General features: G+C 38.6%; 1 protein-coding gene across 5 annotated transcripts in view; it reads right to left on the bottom strand.

Moving 5' to 3' along the window:
• Window positions 1-18,277, bottom strand: part of SH3KBP1 (SH3 domain containing kinase binding protein 1) — a 235,083-nt gene that overhangs the window by 151,910 nt on the left and 64,896 nt on the right. For all 5 annotated transcript variants that reach the window (XM_074906362.1, XM_074906343.1, XM_074906371.1 and 2 more), the window contains exon 3: window positions 721-844. In XM_074906362.1, coding sequence (XP_074762463.1) covers window positions 721-844 — 124 coding nt within the window. The remainder of the gene's footprint in view (window positions 1-720; window positions 845-18,277) is intronic.

Here is an 18,277-nt window from a genome sequence, read left to right as displayed (position 1 = left end):
CCCATCTCTTGCACACAGACAATTGTCCTCCCACAAATGGGAGCATAGACATAACCTAAAGAAAAATCCAGCTTTTCTATTGCCAGTTTTTTCTTTTGTTCTGATATTTCTGAGAGCAGGACTGGGAGCTAGGGAAAGAGACAGAAGATCTGGAGGCTTTCATTTTAGCAGCTCTAAACCCTACATAGGAATCTGCATTGGGAATCAAGCCAGACACGAAGAACACACATTCCAGTCTGAAATGGAAGACAGTGATAGACACTTCCCAGGAAACTAATGCATTAAGCTTTATGTTTTCCACTTTTTTTTTTTTATTTTTTTTTTAAAGTTCTCTGTCAGTAACCAGTCTCTGTCCCAGATAGAACATGAATACATAAATGTATGACATCACTATGCAAAAACCTCCATATATGCAAGCTGTCAGTTTCTTACTTTAATAAGCTTTAGTAATCTCCTTATACAGCTTTTCTTAATTAAATGTATCCAGGAAGGATTTCCTTAAGAAAGGGATGTCTGTGCAAATTAATGTGGAAATATTAGACATATTCATGCATCTATATACCAGTCTAAGAGGACAATGAGATTTTAAATTTTTTTAAATTATTCCTGCTATGCCTTTACAGTTAGACTCTAGCTTTATTTCTAGAAACAAGGAAGGTTTACACTTTGTTCTTTTAGAGGTCTGAACTTAATCTGCATTTAAGCTTCCATATACTATACCTTTTTTGTTGGTTCTAATAATTGTCTCAGACAACAATAAAGGGCTTCCATTGGAAACTTCATTTATAGGCTTCTCTGGTGGTTTGTTGGCAGTATTTTCTTTCTTCATGTCCTTCTTTATTTCCTGCAGAAAAAAAAAAAGGCAGGTGGAGAGTGAAAAGAAAAAGAAGAAACAGTTAAAAAAAGGTATACAGAATATTAGAATATTCTAAATCTCAAGCTCCAAAGATTTCTTAAAACTTCTGTGTATACACCTCTGCATATTGTAAGTTGAAATGCTACAAAATGAAATTAATTTTCAGTAAATCTTCCAATGAATATTATTTTGTTTCTTTTAAAAAGAGGTTAATTCCTTATTTATGTGTGAAAATTGTAGGACAGCTTTGCAAATCTCTTACTAAAGATCACCAAAGCTGAAAGATAGGCAGTAAAAAAAAATGTAAAACAAATAAAAAAACTTCTCAATTTATCCATCAATAAGCTGTAGATTTGATGTACAGGGCAGAACCAGGTACAGTGCTCCTGATGTAAAGGCATTTAAGTCTGCTTCCCCTCTGTCAAGAAGCCCCCAGAAACAATGATAGCAGGAAGAAAAATATTAGCTAGGAAAATATGACAAATGTTACCGTAATTGGCAGAAGCATATAGAAAGCCTGCTGACAGAGCTGTTGCTAACACTAATACATTTTGACACAGCTGACTATCTTTTAAGGTGATCAACTTCTTTGGCAGTACACAAAGAATTTCAATGAAAGTAAACCCACAGAAAACAGCTTTCCAGGACTTCATAGTTAGTGCTTGAGAAGATGCACAATACTCCTGTATCGGCTTCTTAGGCAGACTTTGAAGGCCGAACTGCTTCATTGTCTGTATCTATTTTGCCAAAGCATCCAAAATATCATAGCCTTTCATATATTTTATCTTGAAACACCACTAAGCTAGACAAGTAGCATTACCTCCACTTTATAGACAGGTAGTTGATGCACTAGAGGCAAAACCATTTGTTTGTAAGCATGTACCAAAAAATAAGGAAAATAAGTTACGTTTTGGCACCAAGCTTTGTCCCAGGACAGGATCGCAGAGCCACATGGGCTGGGAGGGACCTCAGGAGGTCTCTACTCCAATCTCCGGCTCAAAGCAGAGCCACCTCTGGTGTCAGACCGAGCTGTTCAAGGCCATTTGCCCAGTTGGATCTTGAAAACCTCCAAGGACAGAGATCACACAAGCTCATGAGCAACCTGCTGCTTGACTGCCCTTATAGTGACAAAAAATTCCCTTATACATAGTCTGAAACTTTCTTTTCAAGTCCCAACATCTCTTCTCTGTTCTTCCCATCAGGTGCCACTGTGGACAGCCTGGCTCTGTCTTTCGGATAACCTTCTTCTATGTATTGGAAGGTCATGGGACGTGCTCCAGCTTCCATAGCCACAGAACTTGTTCCAGTTTATCAATGTCTTTCTTTTACAAAAAATCCACATCCCATCCACAAAATGGGATGCTGTATTCTAGATGTGGACTAATGAGTGCCAAGGAAAGGAGGATTATCACTTCCCTCAATCTGCAGGCTATTAATGCAGCCCAGGATGCTGTTGACTGTGTTTGATGCCAGGTGACAAGACTGGGTCATGTTTAGCTTGCTGCCCACCAGGACCCCCAGGTCCTTTTCAGCAGAGTTGCTCTCAAACCCATCAGGACTCAGTCCTGATCTGCCAGCAATTCCTCATTCCCATGGACAGAACTGGTGTTTGCCCTTGCTGGATTTACTAAGGTTCCTGTCTGGGTCCCTCTGAACATCAGCCCAGCCTTCAAGCATGTCGACTGCTCCCATGATTTGGTGTCATCTGCAAATTCGAGAAGATCTTCTACATTGAGCAGGTATCAGGGACAGGAGATAGCTTCAGACAAATTCTTCCCCATGTAAAAACCTCTAACTCTTGTCCTCCCTTTCAACTTTCATACATTCACTGTACTCTTCTACATCCCAATGCAGTAGCAACTTCCACCATCCCACAGCACTGTACCACACACAGGAAGCACTGTAGATCTTATTTAGGTTTCCAACATATCAGACATGAGCACTAAACCATAGAAAGCAAATTTCTATTTGAAGTTTCTGAAGTTGTTGTCTGAGAAGATTGCATGCAGTTCTTGTATAAAAGTGAACCACATGATAATTTAAGAACATTGCATGCATTTAGAAGAAAATGTTACATTGCTTTCTAAAAAATGGACTAAACTAATACATACAATATTCCACAAGCTTTTTTTCACAGACTTAAAAATTAAAGCAGATAATAAATAAGTCCACCTGAAGCTTGTTGTATTGAAGCTTTAAATTTATCTTGCAGCTAGGTGACAAACTTAGAGTATGTTAAAAAATTATCTACAGTTTAAACAGAATTTCTGAGTCAAACAGCACTCTTGTGAACAGGACCACAGGACAACAGCCTACAGAAGACCCCATCTTGCCAGAACTTTCTTCCTGTGTGTCATTAGTGTGTTATTTCCCATTCTTTATGTCAGAAAGTAATTAAATCCTCAACTCACAATTTTTGAAACTCACAAAGTTTTTGCAACTTCAAAAGTGACAGAGAAAATTATCTGCTATAACAGAAAGTGCTGTACCCTCAAGTCTCCAGATGAATGATTCTAGTGCCTTTGCTGCTGCTGACAGCTTTTTGAAGAAGCCTTGTTTTGACTCCGGAAAAAAAACCCAACAGGAATACAACAAGCCACTCCCAAACACTGGCATTTGTTTGTAGGGTGGGAAGTCTTAGACTTCCTTTCTTGTCCACTATTCATAGAAAAAAAAAGACAGACACATGTGCTGAGTGTCCAATAAGCCGAAATCCATACAGAATGTACAGCACCTTGCAGTCACCCAAATCATCTAAGAATTGCTTTTTTCATACCTTTCTAGTACTGATTTGGGCGATTTTTCAGCACTGTTTCCTTTGATGATCATGAGAAAGGTCATAATTTTTCCTAGCTACTACCCACAGTAATATAATGTGATCAACCCCAGCAGCATGAAATTACAGATCCAGGAGGGAATTGAAAAGAAAAGTGGAAAATTCTCTGAACAGCAAAACAGAAATCAATCAATCAAAAGCCAATGCCGCCCAGCTAAGTTGAAATCTTAACAGAAACATACTCACACTTAGCAATACCCTATGGGAAGCCCATATCTAAGCAGCTTAGCACACATTCTGCAGTAGAGAAGTTACGCCAGCTTTAAGCCACTTGCTCACCTTTTCAGTCCTGGTCTTAGTCTACGGCACAAGATTTAAAAACATACAAACAAAACCAAACAAAAGCCCCATACCTTAAGCAGACTCACTGCTGCAGCCTGCAGCAAACATTAGTGCCAATATTATACCCTCTGTCCTCAACCCTCTAGTACATTGTTTCTGCCTCAGCACTGACTTCTCTTCTACACTGCTCACCCTTGGGGACCTCCGGATTTTGGGATTTTTCTTCAGCTGTGGCCCAAACAGAGGTAGGGCACTGGCCTTGTCCATGACCTTCATTGCTAATACACCTCCTGGTCCACACTGCGAAGCCCTTTCCCATGCAGTGCCTGGGCACAGCCCAGTGAATAACCCAGCACACAGGCTGCTCCCAACAGGCAACGTGGAAGAGGTGAGCTGGCAGACAAAGGGCAGGACAGAAGGTTTTGCCATCCGAGATGAGCTATGCCTCTTATCCTCAGGACAAAGAAAGGGACCCTAATGCTGTTAAATTCAGAAATATTGACACAGCCCTTTATACATATCCCTACACTTACCTGCTGTAAAAAAAGGTCATTACTCTGAAACACTATAATGCCTTACTGAAAACTGCATTTCTGCTTGAAAAATTGAGTGAAAACAAACACGAACAACTCTGGCCACCAAGCCAGCTCACTTTATTTCACAAAAAAAACCCCACTGAAAATTACTACCTTGCATATTTGGTAAATGATGCAACTACAATGGCCCTAAAAGCTTGGTGCTCCATCAGTAATTGTTATAGAAATCTCTCTACCTAACCCCCTCATTCTAGATTTGCACGGAGGAAAAGCCCACCACATGAGGAAAGAGTAGGCAAAGCTTCCAAACCCACATGTACCAAAGGTGGCTTTTGGAAACTTTCCCCAGTGTATTGCAAAATCCACTTTTGGTTCTGGTTTCAAGTTGAAGTTTCAGATGGAATTTCTTCTTTAAAAGAAATACTATGTACATAAAGAAGTAGAAAGCAAACTTTCACTTAGGACGGGAAGTCACCAAGCTGCCATGGGTAGTTCAAGAACAGCTGAATTTAAATACTAGAGGAGGATGAACAGAAACTAATAATCCAGTTGTGAGCTCAGGGATTGCTGTTTCTTGAAGAAGGATCTTGTATATGAAAAGAGAGGAGAAACAAGAAAGGCAAGAGACTTTACTACATTATAATGCTCTAAAATACTGGAAAAAAAATCAACCTAGAATTAGCTGTCTGCCTAGCAAGGACTGCAGTGTACTTCCTGACTATGGATTCTTGCACTGGCTTCTGGTGGTATTTTGACTACAGCAAATATACTCACACCCTGATCAGATACAACCACCACACACTGTGGGCCAATCTGCCCTTGGGTAGGACAGGGAGGACCAGACAAGTACTGCAGGACATCTGTGGCATGCTGAATCTCCTCAAAAGGACACCATGTGAGCACCTTCACTAGGAATCCCCACAGTGACACTAGCTGGACCAGACTCAAAGACCTAGAGATCCCTTTCCAGAACCAAGTTCACAAATGCCCATGGAGACCCCCGCACAGAGCCTCAGGAGAAGGGGCACAAACGGATCCCCAAGTGCAGCGCTTGGCTCTTCACCTCACCACAAGCGTCTCACCTACTCCTCCGATCTGTAGATGTTTCTGCAGAATGAGCAGCTGTCTCACAGACACAGCCTGCCTGCAAAGAGGTAGGCTTTCACAGTGCTAACAGCTTTAAAAATATCTCTAAACCTAATTTTTTATGCTATTTGATACTTGATTTGGGGACATTTGCCTGGTATAAATTTCCTTGGTCAAAATGCTGCATTTTTTCCTAGCCCACACAAAGATAATTGCAGGTTATTAGCAGATAATTTGCAAGGGACTATGCCTCAGGAACCCAGCCCTTAAGTGAATGACCTCACATTTCAACCACTAAATCTAAACCAGGTCCCCTTGACGCCATAGATTTTAAGACAGCTTCCACCTCTTGTATATGCGGGTTTCAGAGTGATTCCAATATGATAAGCAGTTCTTACCTGGAAGAGGCATCCTTGATCTGAGAAATACTGAAAAAAGTAACGAAATTTTAAAAATAAACTTTAAGCCTGATTTGATGAAATATTATAATTTCAAAGACATTATGGGAATGTAAGCATATTTCAGAGTACTCTGCAGGCCCTTACACTTTGTATACCCTTTTAATATAATGTAACTAGGCTTCAACCATACAGCCAAATCACCATGAAAAGATTATTTTCTTCTGGAAAATTCTGAAATATGGTTTCTCCAAAGAAACACAAAATACTAGAGAATACTTCAGCTGTTTTTATTTGGATCTTCTCTAATCCAATCCTATATCAGTATGAGCCACAGAAAACTTGTAAGACATTTTTTGTAAGCTTGTGAGTTTTACATGATCAAATATTAACAACAAATTATATAGTGTGATGAAACTCCATCACATAGCAAAATACAACATATTCAAGTGTACCTGTACCCTATTAAATGGCTGTTTCAATCTATAAAATCCAGAAATTAAGCATCTTTCATATGTTTTTAATTAAAAAGCTGTTACTCATTGACATGACACACACCTTTTCAAGCTGGAGAGAGACAAAAACAGTGGTCAACGGTTTACAAAGAGAAAAGTTTTAGGCTCACCTGCCATTTTTCTACTATTGTTTGCAAGACCTAGCTTTGCTTTCAGGATTTCATCATTCATTACCCTTCAAGGAAAAATTCTATTATATCTGTGTGTCTACCTGCTAAAGTTTCTGCTCATCTATCAAAAAGCTTCCTCTAACTTACAGCAAATCCTTGAATTAGGTCAGTCACAAAAGTTACAGTTAGTATCTGTTACCAAATCTGAAGGAAAGTACAAGAGCTTCTGCCATTTTCACTACACCAAAGTTTCGAGAATTTTTTTACTCTAGCAGTTCTGACCTTTACAGGAAACTCAGCTGAAAACATCTGAGGAAATTGCTGTAACCCTTTCCATGACTGTAAAGTCAATGAAATACTATTCTGTGCTGCTGTAGGTATGAAATGCTACAGCCAACACTACATTCCTCATAGTTGTTGGGAGCCATGAGAAATGACGAGAAAAATCACTATCAGACCACAAGATGATTTATCTATGGCTTCTACATGCAAAGGCAAAACCAGTTCTTGCATACTAGAAGCAAGAGGTTTAAACAAAATCAAAGCTTTTTGAAAACAAGACACAAGCATACTGAAAGAGTTAAAAGCTGAGAAATAATGAGGCTTTTACAATTCAAAAATCTACAGCCTGTACATTGCTTGAGGCAAAATACTGGAGCAAGAATAAGAACCCAGAATCATATGCAGCCAGGGGGAAACCACGCAACACATTTGAATTATCAAAAGACGACAATGGAAACGTCAGAAGCGCTTTGACCCCTCTGAGATACAGAATGCTTTTCCTTTAATCTCTTTTCTCAAAAATCATACTTTACATTTCAAGAAACAACTGCCACCATGATTTCCTGCAAACAATGTCTGCAACTTCAAACAATATATGAATTCAATTACCCACTTACCTTAAAACCTCAAATTGTAACTCTGCTGCAGAGTACATCAAAGAAATAGTCATTCTGAGTAATTTTTTGTGACACTTCCACTAAAACTAGTTAAGAGTTATTGAATAATTATAAATGAGCTTAGATAATAAATGCAACTCTGGTATTGTCAAGACTCTTGTAGTTCTACTACAAAATAAACAATGTATCCAGCAGCAAGGTTTGAACAAACCTTCCCAGTAACTGAACTACCATCAATGTGAAAATTCTTTTCAACCAGAAAGATGGTAGCAGCACTAAAATCCACTATGCCTTCATAGTACTAGCCTTAAACTCCATAAAGAGCAAAATGACAACCTTTCAAAGACAATAAAGAAACCACCTAGCTTTTATTTTCCTGGCTTCTGTATTACTTGAGATTCACTAGTCTTTGGTTTCTCCTTTCTAGGGCAATACCAGCTCTAAGACACCGAGGCAGAACATGGGACCTTCAAGCACCACTACCAAGACTGAGATCTCTCCATGAGCTGTCCATGACAGGAGACACTTATCAGTGGCTCTATCAACAAAGAGAGAAGGAAGGACAGCTTGGAGAGTGTGTTCCCCAGCAGTGACACCCAGCTTCTAGCAGCTGCACAGATCCCATACTGCTGTTGCACACATACATCATATGAGCTCATGACAAAAGTTATGCTCTTGTTTCACTACAGGACTCCACATCCTCTCTGCTCTTTTCACTATCAGCTTATCCCAAGTTTATAGGAAACTTGTTCGCAACTGCCTGCCATGGATGTGACATAATCTTTGAAAAAAAATAGGGTTGCCGCTCATGAGCCTCCTGTTTTGTGCAGTACTGCCTAGTTCTGGGGTTATTTCTAAACCACAGCCTCCTAAACCTCTCTCAAAGGGTTCTTTGGTTTCTGTATCTAGCTTTCAAAATCAAGCCTATTTCTGAGTCTCACATGACTTCTATCTGATTTATGGCTTGATAGAGAAAAGTGTTATTTGTTCACTGAGTTTTACATGCTGAGCAGTCTATCTATTCCAGTAGTAACAGCAGCAATATTCAGAATAAAGGATGTTAAGGATGAAGGCTCTGAAATGCCTTATCCTCCTTTTGTTCTTGTTGTGTTCCATAAAAAATATGCAATCTTCTGTTTTGCTCCCTCCAGGTGCAACAAAAATCCTTGAAAGCCATCCACATACTGTCACAAGCGCTGCTTGCACGGCTGCTCAGGTAAGCCCACAGTGCTGCTCAGGTAAGCCCTTGCTTCTCAGATGGAGGGTCTCATGAACGCTGCAAAGCTTCCTGTCAGGGCACTGCTCAGCTATTTACGTAGGCATCTAGAACCTAGCCTGCACAACCATAAATTCATGACATAGCTGTAAGTAAAGGCTTCCACAGCCTAGCTGTCATGTGTATTGTTCTTGTAGAGTTAAAATATTAATGCTATTTTTAATTTTATTTATAAACTTTACTTAATACAGAGACAATACCTCAAACATTTGGGTCAATGTATTGGGTCACATAAAAGTATGTAAAAAAATTAATAGTTTGGATTTAGTGCAAACAATTTGCAACAAACAAAATTACTATGAAATGACAAAGCAACAGTTGTTACAAAAGAAAATTAACTCTTACATCCAGTGTATTCCACATTAACGGCAAAAATACTGTGCCACTGGAGGCATAGTACAAACAGCTCTTGCTGAAACTTCTCTGTGCTATTTGTGGCTGAACGTTCCTTGTTTACCCGAGCCTGAGATGCCTGTGCTATGATGCCCTCCTTACCACAGCTCTAAGGAGGCCACACTGCCACACCTGAATTCCTCTGTTCCTCTCCTACGCACCAAGGCCCAGTATGCTACACAAACCAGAGCTCCTCTTTTAAAGCATCTCCACATTCTTCCTTTTTTGATACAGCTTTGTTACATTTTTTGTACATACTTCTGATAATAAAAGGTCTTCTAGATAAGATATGCACTCGCATATGTAGAAAGCCTTGTGCTTTTAGAAAGATGAGTGCATGTTTTATAATAAAATTAAATCTCAGATTTCTTAAGTCTTATGTAATCTTTCAGCTCTGTTTTTATATGAGCATGAGTGTGCATCCATTCAGATCAATAAAATTTCCTTTTTCCATGCCCTTAGCCTCAGACTTCATTCTTCGGTTCAAAAGGAGACAGCTCATATTCACCTTTATCATCTTAGTGTTGGTTTTTTTTAATTACAAAAAAAATTAAAATAAAATAATAAAAGAAAGGGGAAAGAGGGAAAAGGGACTATGAGAAACAGCAAGGAATACAACAGTAAGAAAAGCGGGGAGCACATTTCTAAAAAATGTGTACCAAATATATAACACCAATTGTCTCAGAGATAGGCAGAAGGAAAAAAGAATACACCCTCTCCTCATTATGTCTTGGGTTTTGGAGATGTGCTTGGCTACAGCAGTGATTAGCTTCACTACACCAGGACAAGCAATTCATTACATCTTAATGCGCTTAACAGACCAAGGCTGAAAATTATAATTAGAGCAATTAAAAAAGGCAAATAGGAGAAAGATGATATGCTGGGTGCTGGATGACATTCCAAGACACTTGATTCATCCTGACCCCAACACTGGCATGCTGAGGCGGGGAGAGTGCTCCAGGCCTGATGCTCTGTTCCTGATCTCCTCTCTATCAGGTACTCTAACAGCACCTATGAGTCCTACACCTTGGTAGCAGAAAAAACGACAGTACCTCTCCCTGAGATGTTACAATCTAAAATAGGTGTAAGAAAAATTATGACTGATTAACAGAAACATCAGATAGCAAGAAGCATGAAGAAGCAAAAGTGATCAGCATGGGCCAGGTGCATAAGCACTTACCAGCATTTTGTAAGCACTGTGACATGACACCTCTAAGGAGTCTTTGAAAGACAGCGAGTAAATCTGTGGATCTTTATGTGCAGGTTCCCCAGGTAGGTGAGAAGTACAAAAGCAGAAGCATGTTTTAAATTTATTAAATAGGTGTGGAAAACAGAACTTGTCACCTCGCCAGCAGAACAGGGGTACACAGTCCTATCATCCATGTATGAGGCACTTAGGAGATGGTGGCCAAAAGACTCTAAAAATTAAAGTGGACAAGTCATAGAGCTCATATAGGCTTTGCATTTCTGAAACACTACAGAGAATCATATTGTTTGGCTGCAGCGGGTTTCATAACCTGGAAGTGACCTTATTTTGACCTGACACCAAGTTGTCTGCTAGCACCCACCAGTGAACCCCTGCTGCACACACTCCTCCCCAGTTTTAACCTGGGGTTGAGTTTGTTCTGCTTTACATATTTAGCAACACATGTGAGTAGTGAGATCTGGGGCAAGAGGCACTGCTGCAGCAGGGATTGCTATGGGGAAGATGCTTGGCAACCAGCCCCTTCAGCTGGAGCCCTCCTCCTCCTCTCACATCTTCATTAACCCTCATGACAATGGGTGGCCAGTCAGGCTTTCATCAGTTGGATCTCCTGCCTTTCACCTGTGTTTGGCAATAGCACAGTACAGTCTGTATGGGTTTCAGCTGCCCCATGGTCTCAACACATGTACACACACACAGACACACATATCTCTGCAGGTGCTTAGAAACACGTGCATGCTCCTCCCTGCATCTGTGAGTACTGTGGCAAGGTACTGTGGGGAGGCACAAAAGGTGCTTCTCAACCAGCTTCCCCTTAGTCCAGCTCCAGCAGAGTGAAATTATTCAAGCAATTTCAGTTTTTAACAGAATAAAGTTTCTTTTCACAAGGCTCCATTTTCATCCAACTATTAGAAGCATTATTACTTTTCTTGAAAGTGTAATGTTGTTCCTCATTTCTTTGAGCAGAGAGTGGGATATGCCAGAATTGAGCATGTTAATGGTTTCCCCCCCACAGGCACCTGGCTATATTAAAAAAGGTCTGCTGTAACAGACTACAGTTTTAAAGACTGATAAAATGGATATTTTGTATAGCAGAAATATTTCTGCTGTCAGTATAAAAAGCCCTGTGCATATTACCACGTAAAGCAAGGTTAGTACGATATACAAGAAACTACCTGAATCCATGAATTTCCAGGATTGTATCTTTGTTCCTTCTCACAACCATAAAGTTTGAAGTAAGTGACAACCTACATTCTTACAAAAAAAGCAATGTGATACATTATCACAAATTGTAATGTGTTAGATAACCTGGTAAACTCTCTCTATGACACAGCCAGGTTCAGAGAGAGACAAAGTAGAACAAATCCTTTATGCAGAATCCTGTCACGCACCAGATGATCCTTAACAGCAGGATTTTTTAATGAGAACATTAACTGACTCATTCAGTGCACTGCATTCTCTGTTTAAAATCATATGGAAGAATTTTTTAATGAAAGGATTTATCTTCTCTAAATGATATGTTGTACAGCAAAAAAGAAAAACAAAATAACCCCCAAAACCCGAATGAAAGTCACTGTGCTATGCAAAACATACAAAATACAGAAAATACAGCTGCACAGAATTTCAAAATATTCATTTAAACCACACTTTAAAAAACCCTGGTGATGGTCCAAAAAGCCATTTTTCTTTCCAATTAACAAGTCAGGAAAAATTGTATGAATTCCTATAGAAGTCTTTAATCACATAATTCTACATTAGAGAATGAAGAACTGTACCATAAAAAGGTTTGGGCAAATTACAGAAATTCCTATCGCAATTTTGATAGACTTGTCTTCAAATACATGCTACTCTATTAAATCAACCCAGTTACTCAGCCCTCTACAGCACACAGCTATAAAGGTTATGCAGAGAAGTCTACTGAATCTATGTAGACAGGGCTAGTGTTGTGCAATTCCACTGCATGTAAAATTAAAATTAAGATTCCTGAAGATGCATCAGTATTTTAAAAGAGTTCCCTCAGACAAGCTGAGACTTTTTTCAAGAAGAAAAAAGGGCTCATGAAAATATTTATCAGGAAAGATAGTTACAGTGTTACAGGATTTTTAGGGTTTTGTTTGTTTGCATAACCAGTTGTATGAAAGCTAGCAAGCATTAATGAAATAAGATCCTGGATTAAATCAGTGTTAATGAGATCAGGAGTAGACACATCATTATTCAAATCACACACCATGTGAACAGTATGCACTGCCAGATTTGTAAATCAGAGATTAGAATTTAACAACTCTTCCTTCTGCAGTCTGACAGTTTAGGGCTAGAGGTCTCTTCATAAATACTGCTGGCATCCACCTGCCATAGCTTAACAAGAAAATGTATTATGATTCCAGTTTTTCCTGGTGCTAAGAACCAAAAATTTCAAGAGAGAACTGATGGCAGAGGCAGTTCCTCAGCACCTCTGACAGCCATGTTCCTCAAATCTTACAACGCTTACAGCTGTCAAGCAACATTTGTTATTTAATTCTTTTCCTTCTTAATCTCACCTTGCTTCCTGCAAACATTACAACAGGTACAGGTTAATTCACTTGAGTTTGGAATGGGGCCATACACCTTGTGGATTCCTTTTTGTCTAGTACAGCTTTCTGAGTTCCTTCTCATGTTGCCGATATCCTCATCTTCAGTGGTGGTTCTCTTTCTAGTATGTCTGGTATGCAAAAGTTTACTTCAAAGACTGAAAAGGTCATTTTTGAGGGGGGAAAAAAAAGAAAAGATATGAAACTGAAAAGATTCAGAACAAGAATTTTAATAATCCCCATTAAAAGATATTGCAGAACCATGGAAATCCATTTATAAAAAGTAGGTCACATGTTCCTTTGGAGGTATTAGACTTAATCCTAAAGACTTGATACTTAGAAAAGATAGCCCTATTCATAAAGTCTTAAGAGCTGGGAAAGTTGGCCCAAAGCTGAAACAATAGGTCTCAAAAATTCCATGGCTGACATGGAGAAATACAGCAGCTGTCATGTACACTTCAGACTACTTTCTCTTAGTAGAGTGGAGGTTTCTTTCCATGGTAGAACCTCTAGGCCCTTATGTTGTGTGCTCTTTTACAGCAGTGAAAAAGGAGCAAGCAGGCAAAAGGAGATGCATGGCTCAATCTATTCAAACAGAACAACCTTCTACATTTTCGTCTTATCCAAGAGAAAGGAGGTTTAAAGAATGCAAACAGTAGAAATAACCATGCTCAACACTGACCCAGAACAGCAGAGTGCTGCTCAAGACTAAAAAAGGTGTGATAAGTGCTACAACTGCCTGAAAGAGTTTGATAATGCCATTGGTATTTGTATGAGAGGTGCAGCCTAGCATCTCAGATGGGAGATGATTTGGTGACCATGATCCTCACCTGAAATTACTCAATCCCATAATTACTGAAAGATTGCAAAAGAGATTGGCATGTTACCTTTGAAGTAATGCATCATACTGAAACTACCTTTGCAGTTTCTCAATGTAGTGTTTATTCAGCCAGCATGAAACTAAACAAACTTATGGATATCGGAGCCACACAGGCTCATTACCTTGTATTTAAAAAAGAAGTAGAGGATATACTATGGTTAGGTCCACATGAGAAAAACTGATGTGTATCTCCCTAGCACACTCAGCAAGATTCCTGTTTACAGATAAGAAGAGTTGCATGAGAAAGTATGATGTTTGTTTGGGTAAGTCTCCTTCCAAGCAGAGCCAGCCATTTTATGGTGTTTCCTAATGTGACATGTGGTACCAGTATGAGGCTCACTGCTATTAAAACTCCAACTTTATAAATAAGATAGAGATGAAAGTACCGATTACATAGTTCTGCTGAGGGGAAAGGAAAGTTTGAAGGTGAGAGTTAAATGAAAGCAAGCAGAGAGTAGGTGCATAGGAGTCATTAAGGATGAAGAAATGGTGCAGTCTGGCCATATATAAACTCCAGGACTGGCTCCTCTGAATCTACTTGCCTTGTTGAGCATCACTGAATGATGACGCAGACTGACTCAGTAAGCAGAAACAACATGATTTCAGCAGCCACAAACTCCTATGGAAATTGCCTCTAAGTACTTTTTAATTTAAAAACTTAATACAGAAGGTTTTATTTTTAAATTTAAACAAGAATCAAGAGGAAAAAAATTCATATGCTATATGTGAAAGGAAGACCTATCAGTTCATCTAAGCATTAGCAATTCTTTATAATTGGGCTTTTTGCTGACCAACTTATCAAGAAAAGAATAATACATTTTAAAACAGTTGATAAACTCCTGGTCTGTGAGTGCTGCAGGCTGAGGGAAGACACTGAATGTTACTCCTGTGTATTGGAGGGCTTACCTACATTTCAAGTAAAGACTTCGCATAACCTTAACTAACAAACTGCTGTGTCTCCGATTATATATATGCAGAACTATGCCTTGAAATTCTGCTAAATATTGACTTACACGACTCTCAGGAAGACAGGATAGATGAAAATATATGACGTCGCTTTTGTTCTCCTACAGCAGCTTACCTTGAAAGTAGCTCTCTGCTCTAAAAGATAAATGTGTCTGTATACAAAACACAAACCAGAGAAAACTAAGCCATCAGAAAAATCATTGGATAACTAATATAAATACAAACATCTCTTGAAAAAAAGGGTGGAATCTCATTTAGCAGAAGGGAGCATCCTTCCATTTGTGACAAAGACTGAACTCAAGAAGTTGTAGGCAAAGCTGAGTAGTTTTTTTTTCCAGGCAATTCATAAGAGGATTCTTCGTCCATCCTGTTCCGGAACTGTATTTCTTATTGAAAAGGCAAAAAACAACACTTAATTCTTCCCCCAGATACTCTGACGACTTCTAGAATTACAGGATATCCCAGATGTATTTATATTTAAACTCCTACACTGCAAGCACCTTCAAATTCAGGTGTAGGTTTTGGGTTTTTTTACCTTTACAGTATTAACTTTGACAACTCAGAGTAGAAACCACTTAGTTCCTTTGTTTTCACTGGGAACCCTTCTTGACATGTTTACTCCAGGTCAAGTAGTATACTTTAGACAGAGGTATTCTACTGATTTTAACAGGCCTTGTCATGCAGTAAATTTTTTAGGCATTTTAAGTGAGGGTAACTTCCTCTGCCCCTTGGAAACAACAAAACCTAGTAACACTCAGTCTTCTGTGTAATAATTAATTAGAAAAATGTGGCTGGCTATTGACTAGCAAAAATCACCCAATCACACTATAAAAAGATTAATGAAAACAGAGAATCACTGACATTTTAAGATGTAGCTCTTACATACCATGAAACCACCTCCCTCACTGACTCCCTCTCCTAGCTCTATCTGGAGATAACTAGCAGATACTTCATACTTGTATGTAAAATACTCTCCATAGGCTGTATTAAAATTTATTGAATATTCAAGCATTTGAAACACACACACACTCAATTTAATTTTGATAGCCTATTAAAACTTGTCTGATCAGAATAAAATTAGGAAGGAGCAAATATTTATGCTACATATGCCATAATAGCCACTTCAAATTACAATTCATATTCAGCATATAACTCATAACTTTGAGTTGTATGGTTCCAATTCTTCTTGTATAAGAAACTAAAAAGAAAAAAAAAATCTCATTTATTTGTGGAAAGGGCAGAACATCATCAGTAAAAGAACCTCAACTTGTGGTTTAAGAAATCTGTACTGAACGAGCTATATCTAAAAGCTCATTCCTCAGGAAAAACAAGACCCAAAGCCTGTCAGCACTTCTTATGCTGTCAATGCACTGTTCCTCTCCCACTGTGACCTAGACTAGAAGGGGTAATATTGAAAAATACAAATATTATCTAGGAGAACTTGCATAGCAGTAGTTTAAAAAAACCCACCAAAAACAAAGGTGTGCTCTGCTTTGTTAACAGTATGCTTATAATCACAAATCAACTAACAGACTACTTCAGGAAAGTAATTAACCACTCTTGACAAGGCCTGTGATGGACACTTCCCAGAACTGGGAGTGTTGGACTTGGTACAGAGATCTTTGAAAAGGAAGCAGGGATAAATACACACCATACTACATTGAAAAGCATAAAAGGAGAAGTGATCCTTTTTAATCCCAATATGAAACTGGGAAGAAACAAGGCTTGTTGAGGGTGTTCTACTAGAGGAAGAGGAACACAAATGCAGACCAAGCAAGCAGCAGTCATTAAATCAAAGGGTCTGGCAAGCAGCTTGAAGTCCACAGCTGAAAAGAAACCCCACACAGAGCTGGGGAGGGGGGCAGGCAGTCATAAGCTTGTGCTACACAAACCAGTTTGGATGTGTCTGCACTGTTCTATATAACATACAAGTGCTCAGGTGCAAAGGTGACATTCACTAATCTGTAAGTGGTGGTAAATGTAAAGATGTGGAAGATAGGCAAAATGTCAGTAGATCAGTACACCTGCTAGTAATGAAAACAAACTTAGGCATGCTGTAGCCAGTACCCATTTAAGGAGATGAAACTCATACATGCCTGTTACAATATTTCCATTTAGCCGTCAGTCCTTTAAAGAGAATTGGTTGATCCTACATTTTGTTGCTGACCGCCTTTCATATGTCTTCTGTCCCTCCACCACACGAGTTTTGCAGAGTCACTGACTACTTCACTGAATTTGTAAGTATTTACCAGTAATTTTAAACCTAGTCATTTTCAACACATATTTTGTTATCTACCATCTATGCTATCACTAAATTTAAGTTGGCACAGACTACAGGGCACAAGGAAAGAGTTTATTTGCTTTGGAATTCATTTTTTCTAGAGTACTGAACAGGGAGTGAGCAGTGACAAGAGTCACATGAACCCACTGAACAGATGGAAGTGCTGGGGCAAGAGCCTTCATCTATAAAGTGGGAAGAGAAGTAACTGGTATGATCAAACATGTTTGGTAATTATTAGTCAATCTGCTAAAGCCTGCAATTCTAACAGCTACAAGAAGCTCCTAAAGTCAATAATTTTAAAGCACATTAAATCCTTTAAAATCATGTTTATCATCTATTTCATTTTTTTTTTTTTTTTTAAATCACTCACTTCCACAGCTAGATAAGCTTTATCTCACATTCACTGTGGCCAGACCCACTCAAATAAACGTGCAATAACTGGAAGCAGCCATAAAAAAAGCAAAAAAAGCATGAATAGGGCTGTATTGACCGTGTAATGGTCAATTCCATGTTTCCTGAATTCTTAAATATTTATTACATAAACATGCAAGTCAAAAGGAATCCTCTGGTCTCCATTTATTTACAAAGCACCTCTTAACATTAATACCATTAGCAACTTAATAGGAAGTCATTCACCATTTGTAAAACAAAGGCTGAAGACAAAGTTAATCAAAACCAGTATTTCAGCTTCTCCCTTCTCACTCTTTACCACATGCAATAGTATTCTGTTCTTCTATCAGGTTCTCCTATACCTCATAACACCATCTTCAGCATGACAGTTTCACAGATCAGCAATGAAAAATAAAGCAGTTCCGTTTTCAATAACATGAAATTCCCTCTCACACTTCTAATTTTCTTTTTATTCAAATATGTTTACAAGACACATATGCAATTCTCAAGGAACTACTATATATCTACTTATTTGTCTTAGTTTATCTCTGCAGTCCTCCCTATTGAGAATTTAAATTTCAAAAGTCATTTTCTATACAAAGAAGCTTCTAAGGCCAGAAAATAAAACTGTTTTTCACTTAGTTACTTGGGTTTCCTGATAGATCAGTGGCACCTGAAAATATTTACTCAGATTTCTGAAGTGTGCAAGAAAAACTGGAAAAGCATACTATTTCTTTTTCACAGAATCATAACTCTGTCCTTGTCTTTGGATATTTATTTTCATTCACTCAAAATTTGTGGC

This window comes from Athene noctua, chromosome 1, assembly GCF_965140245.1.
Source record: "Athene noctua chromosome 1, bAthNoc1.hap1.1, whole genome shotgun sequence".
Classification (NCBI taxonomy): domain Eukaryota; kingdom Metazoa; phylum Chordata; class Aves; order Strigiformes; family Strigidae; genus Athene; species Athene noctua.
This window is presented reverse-complemented; position numbering and strand designations above follow the sequence as displayed.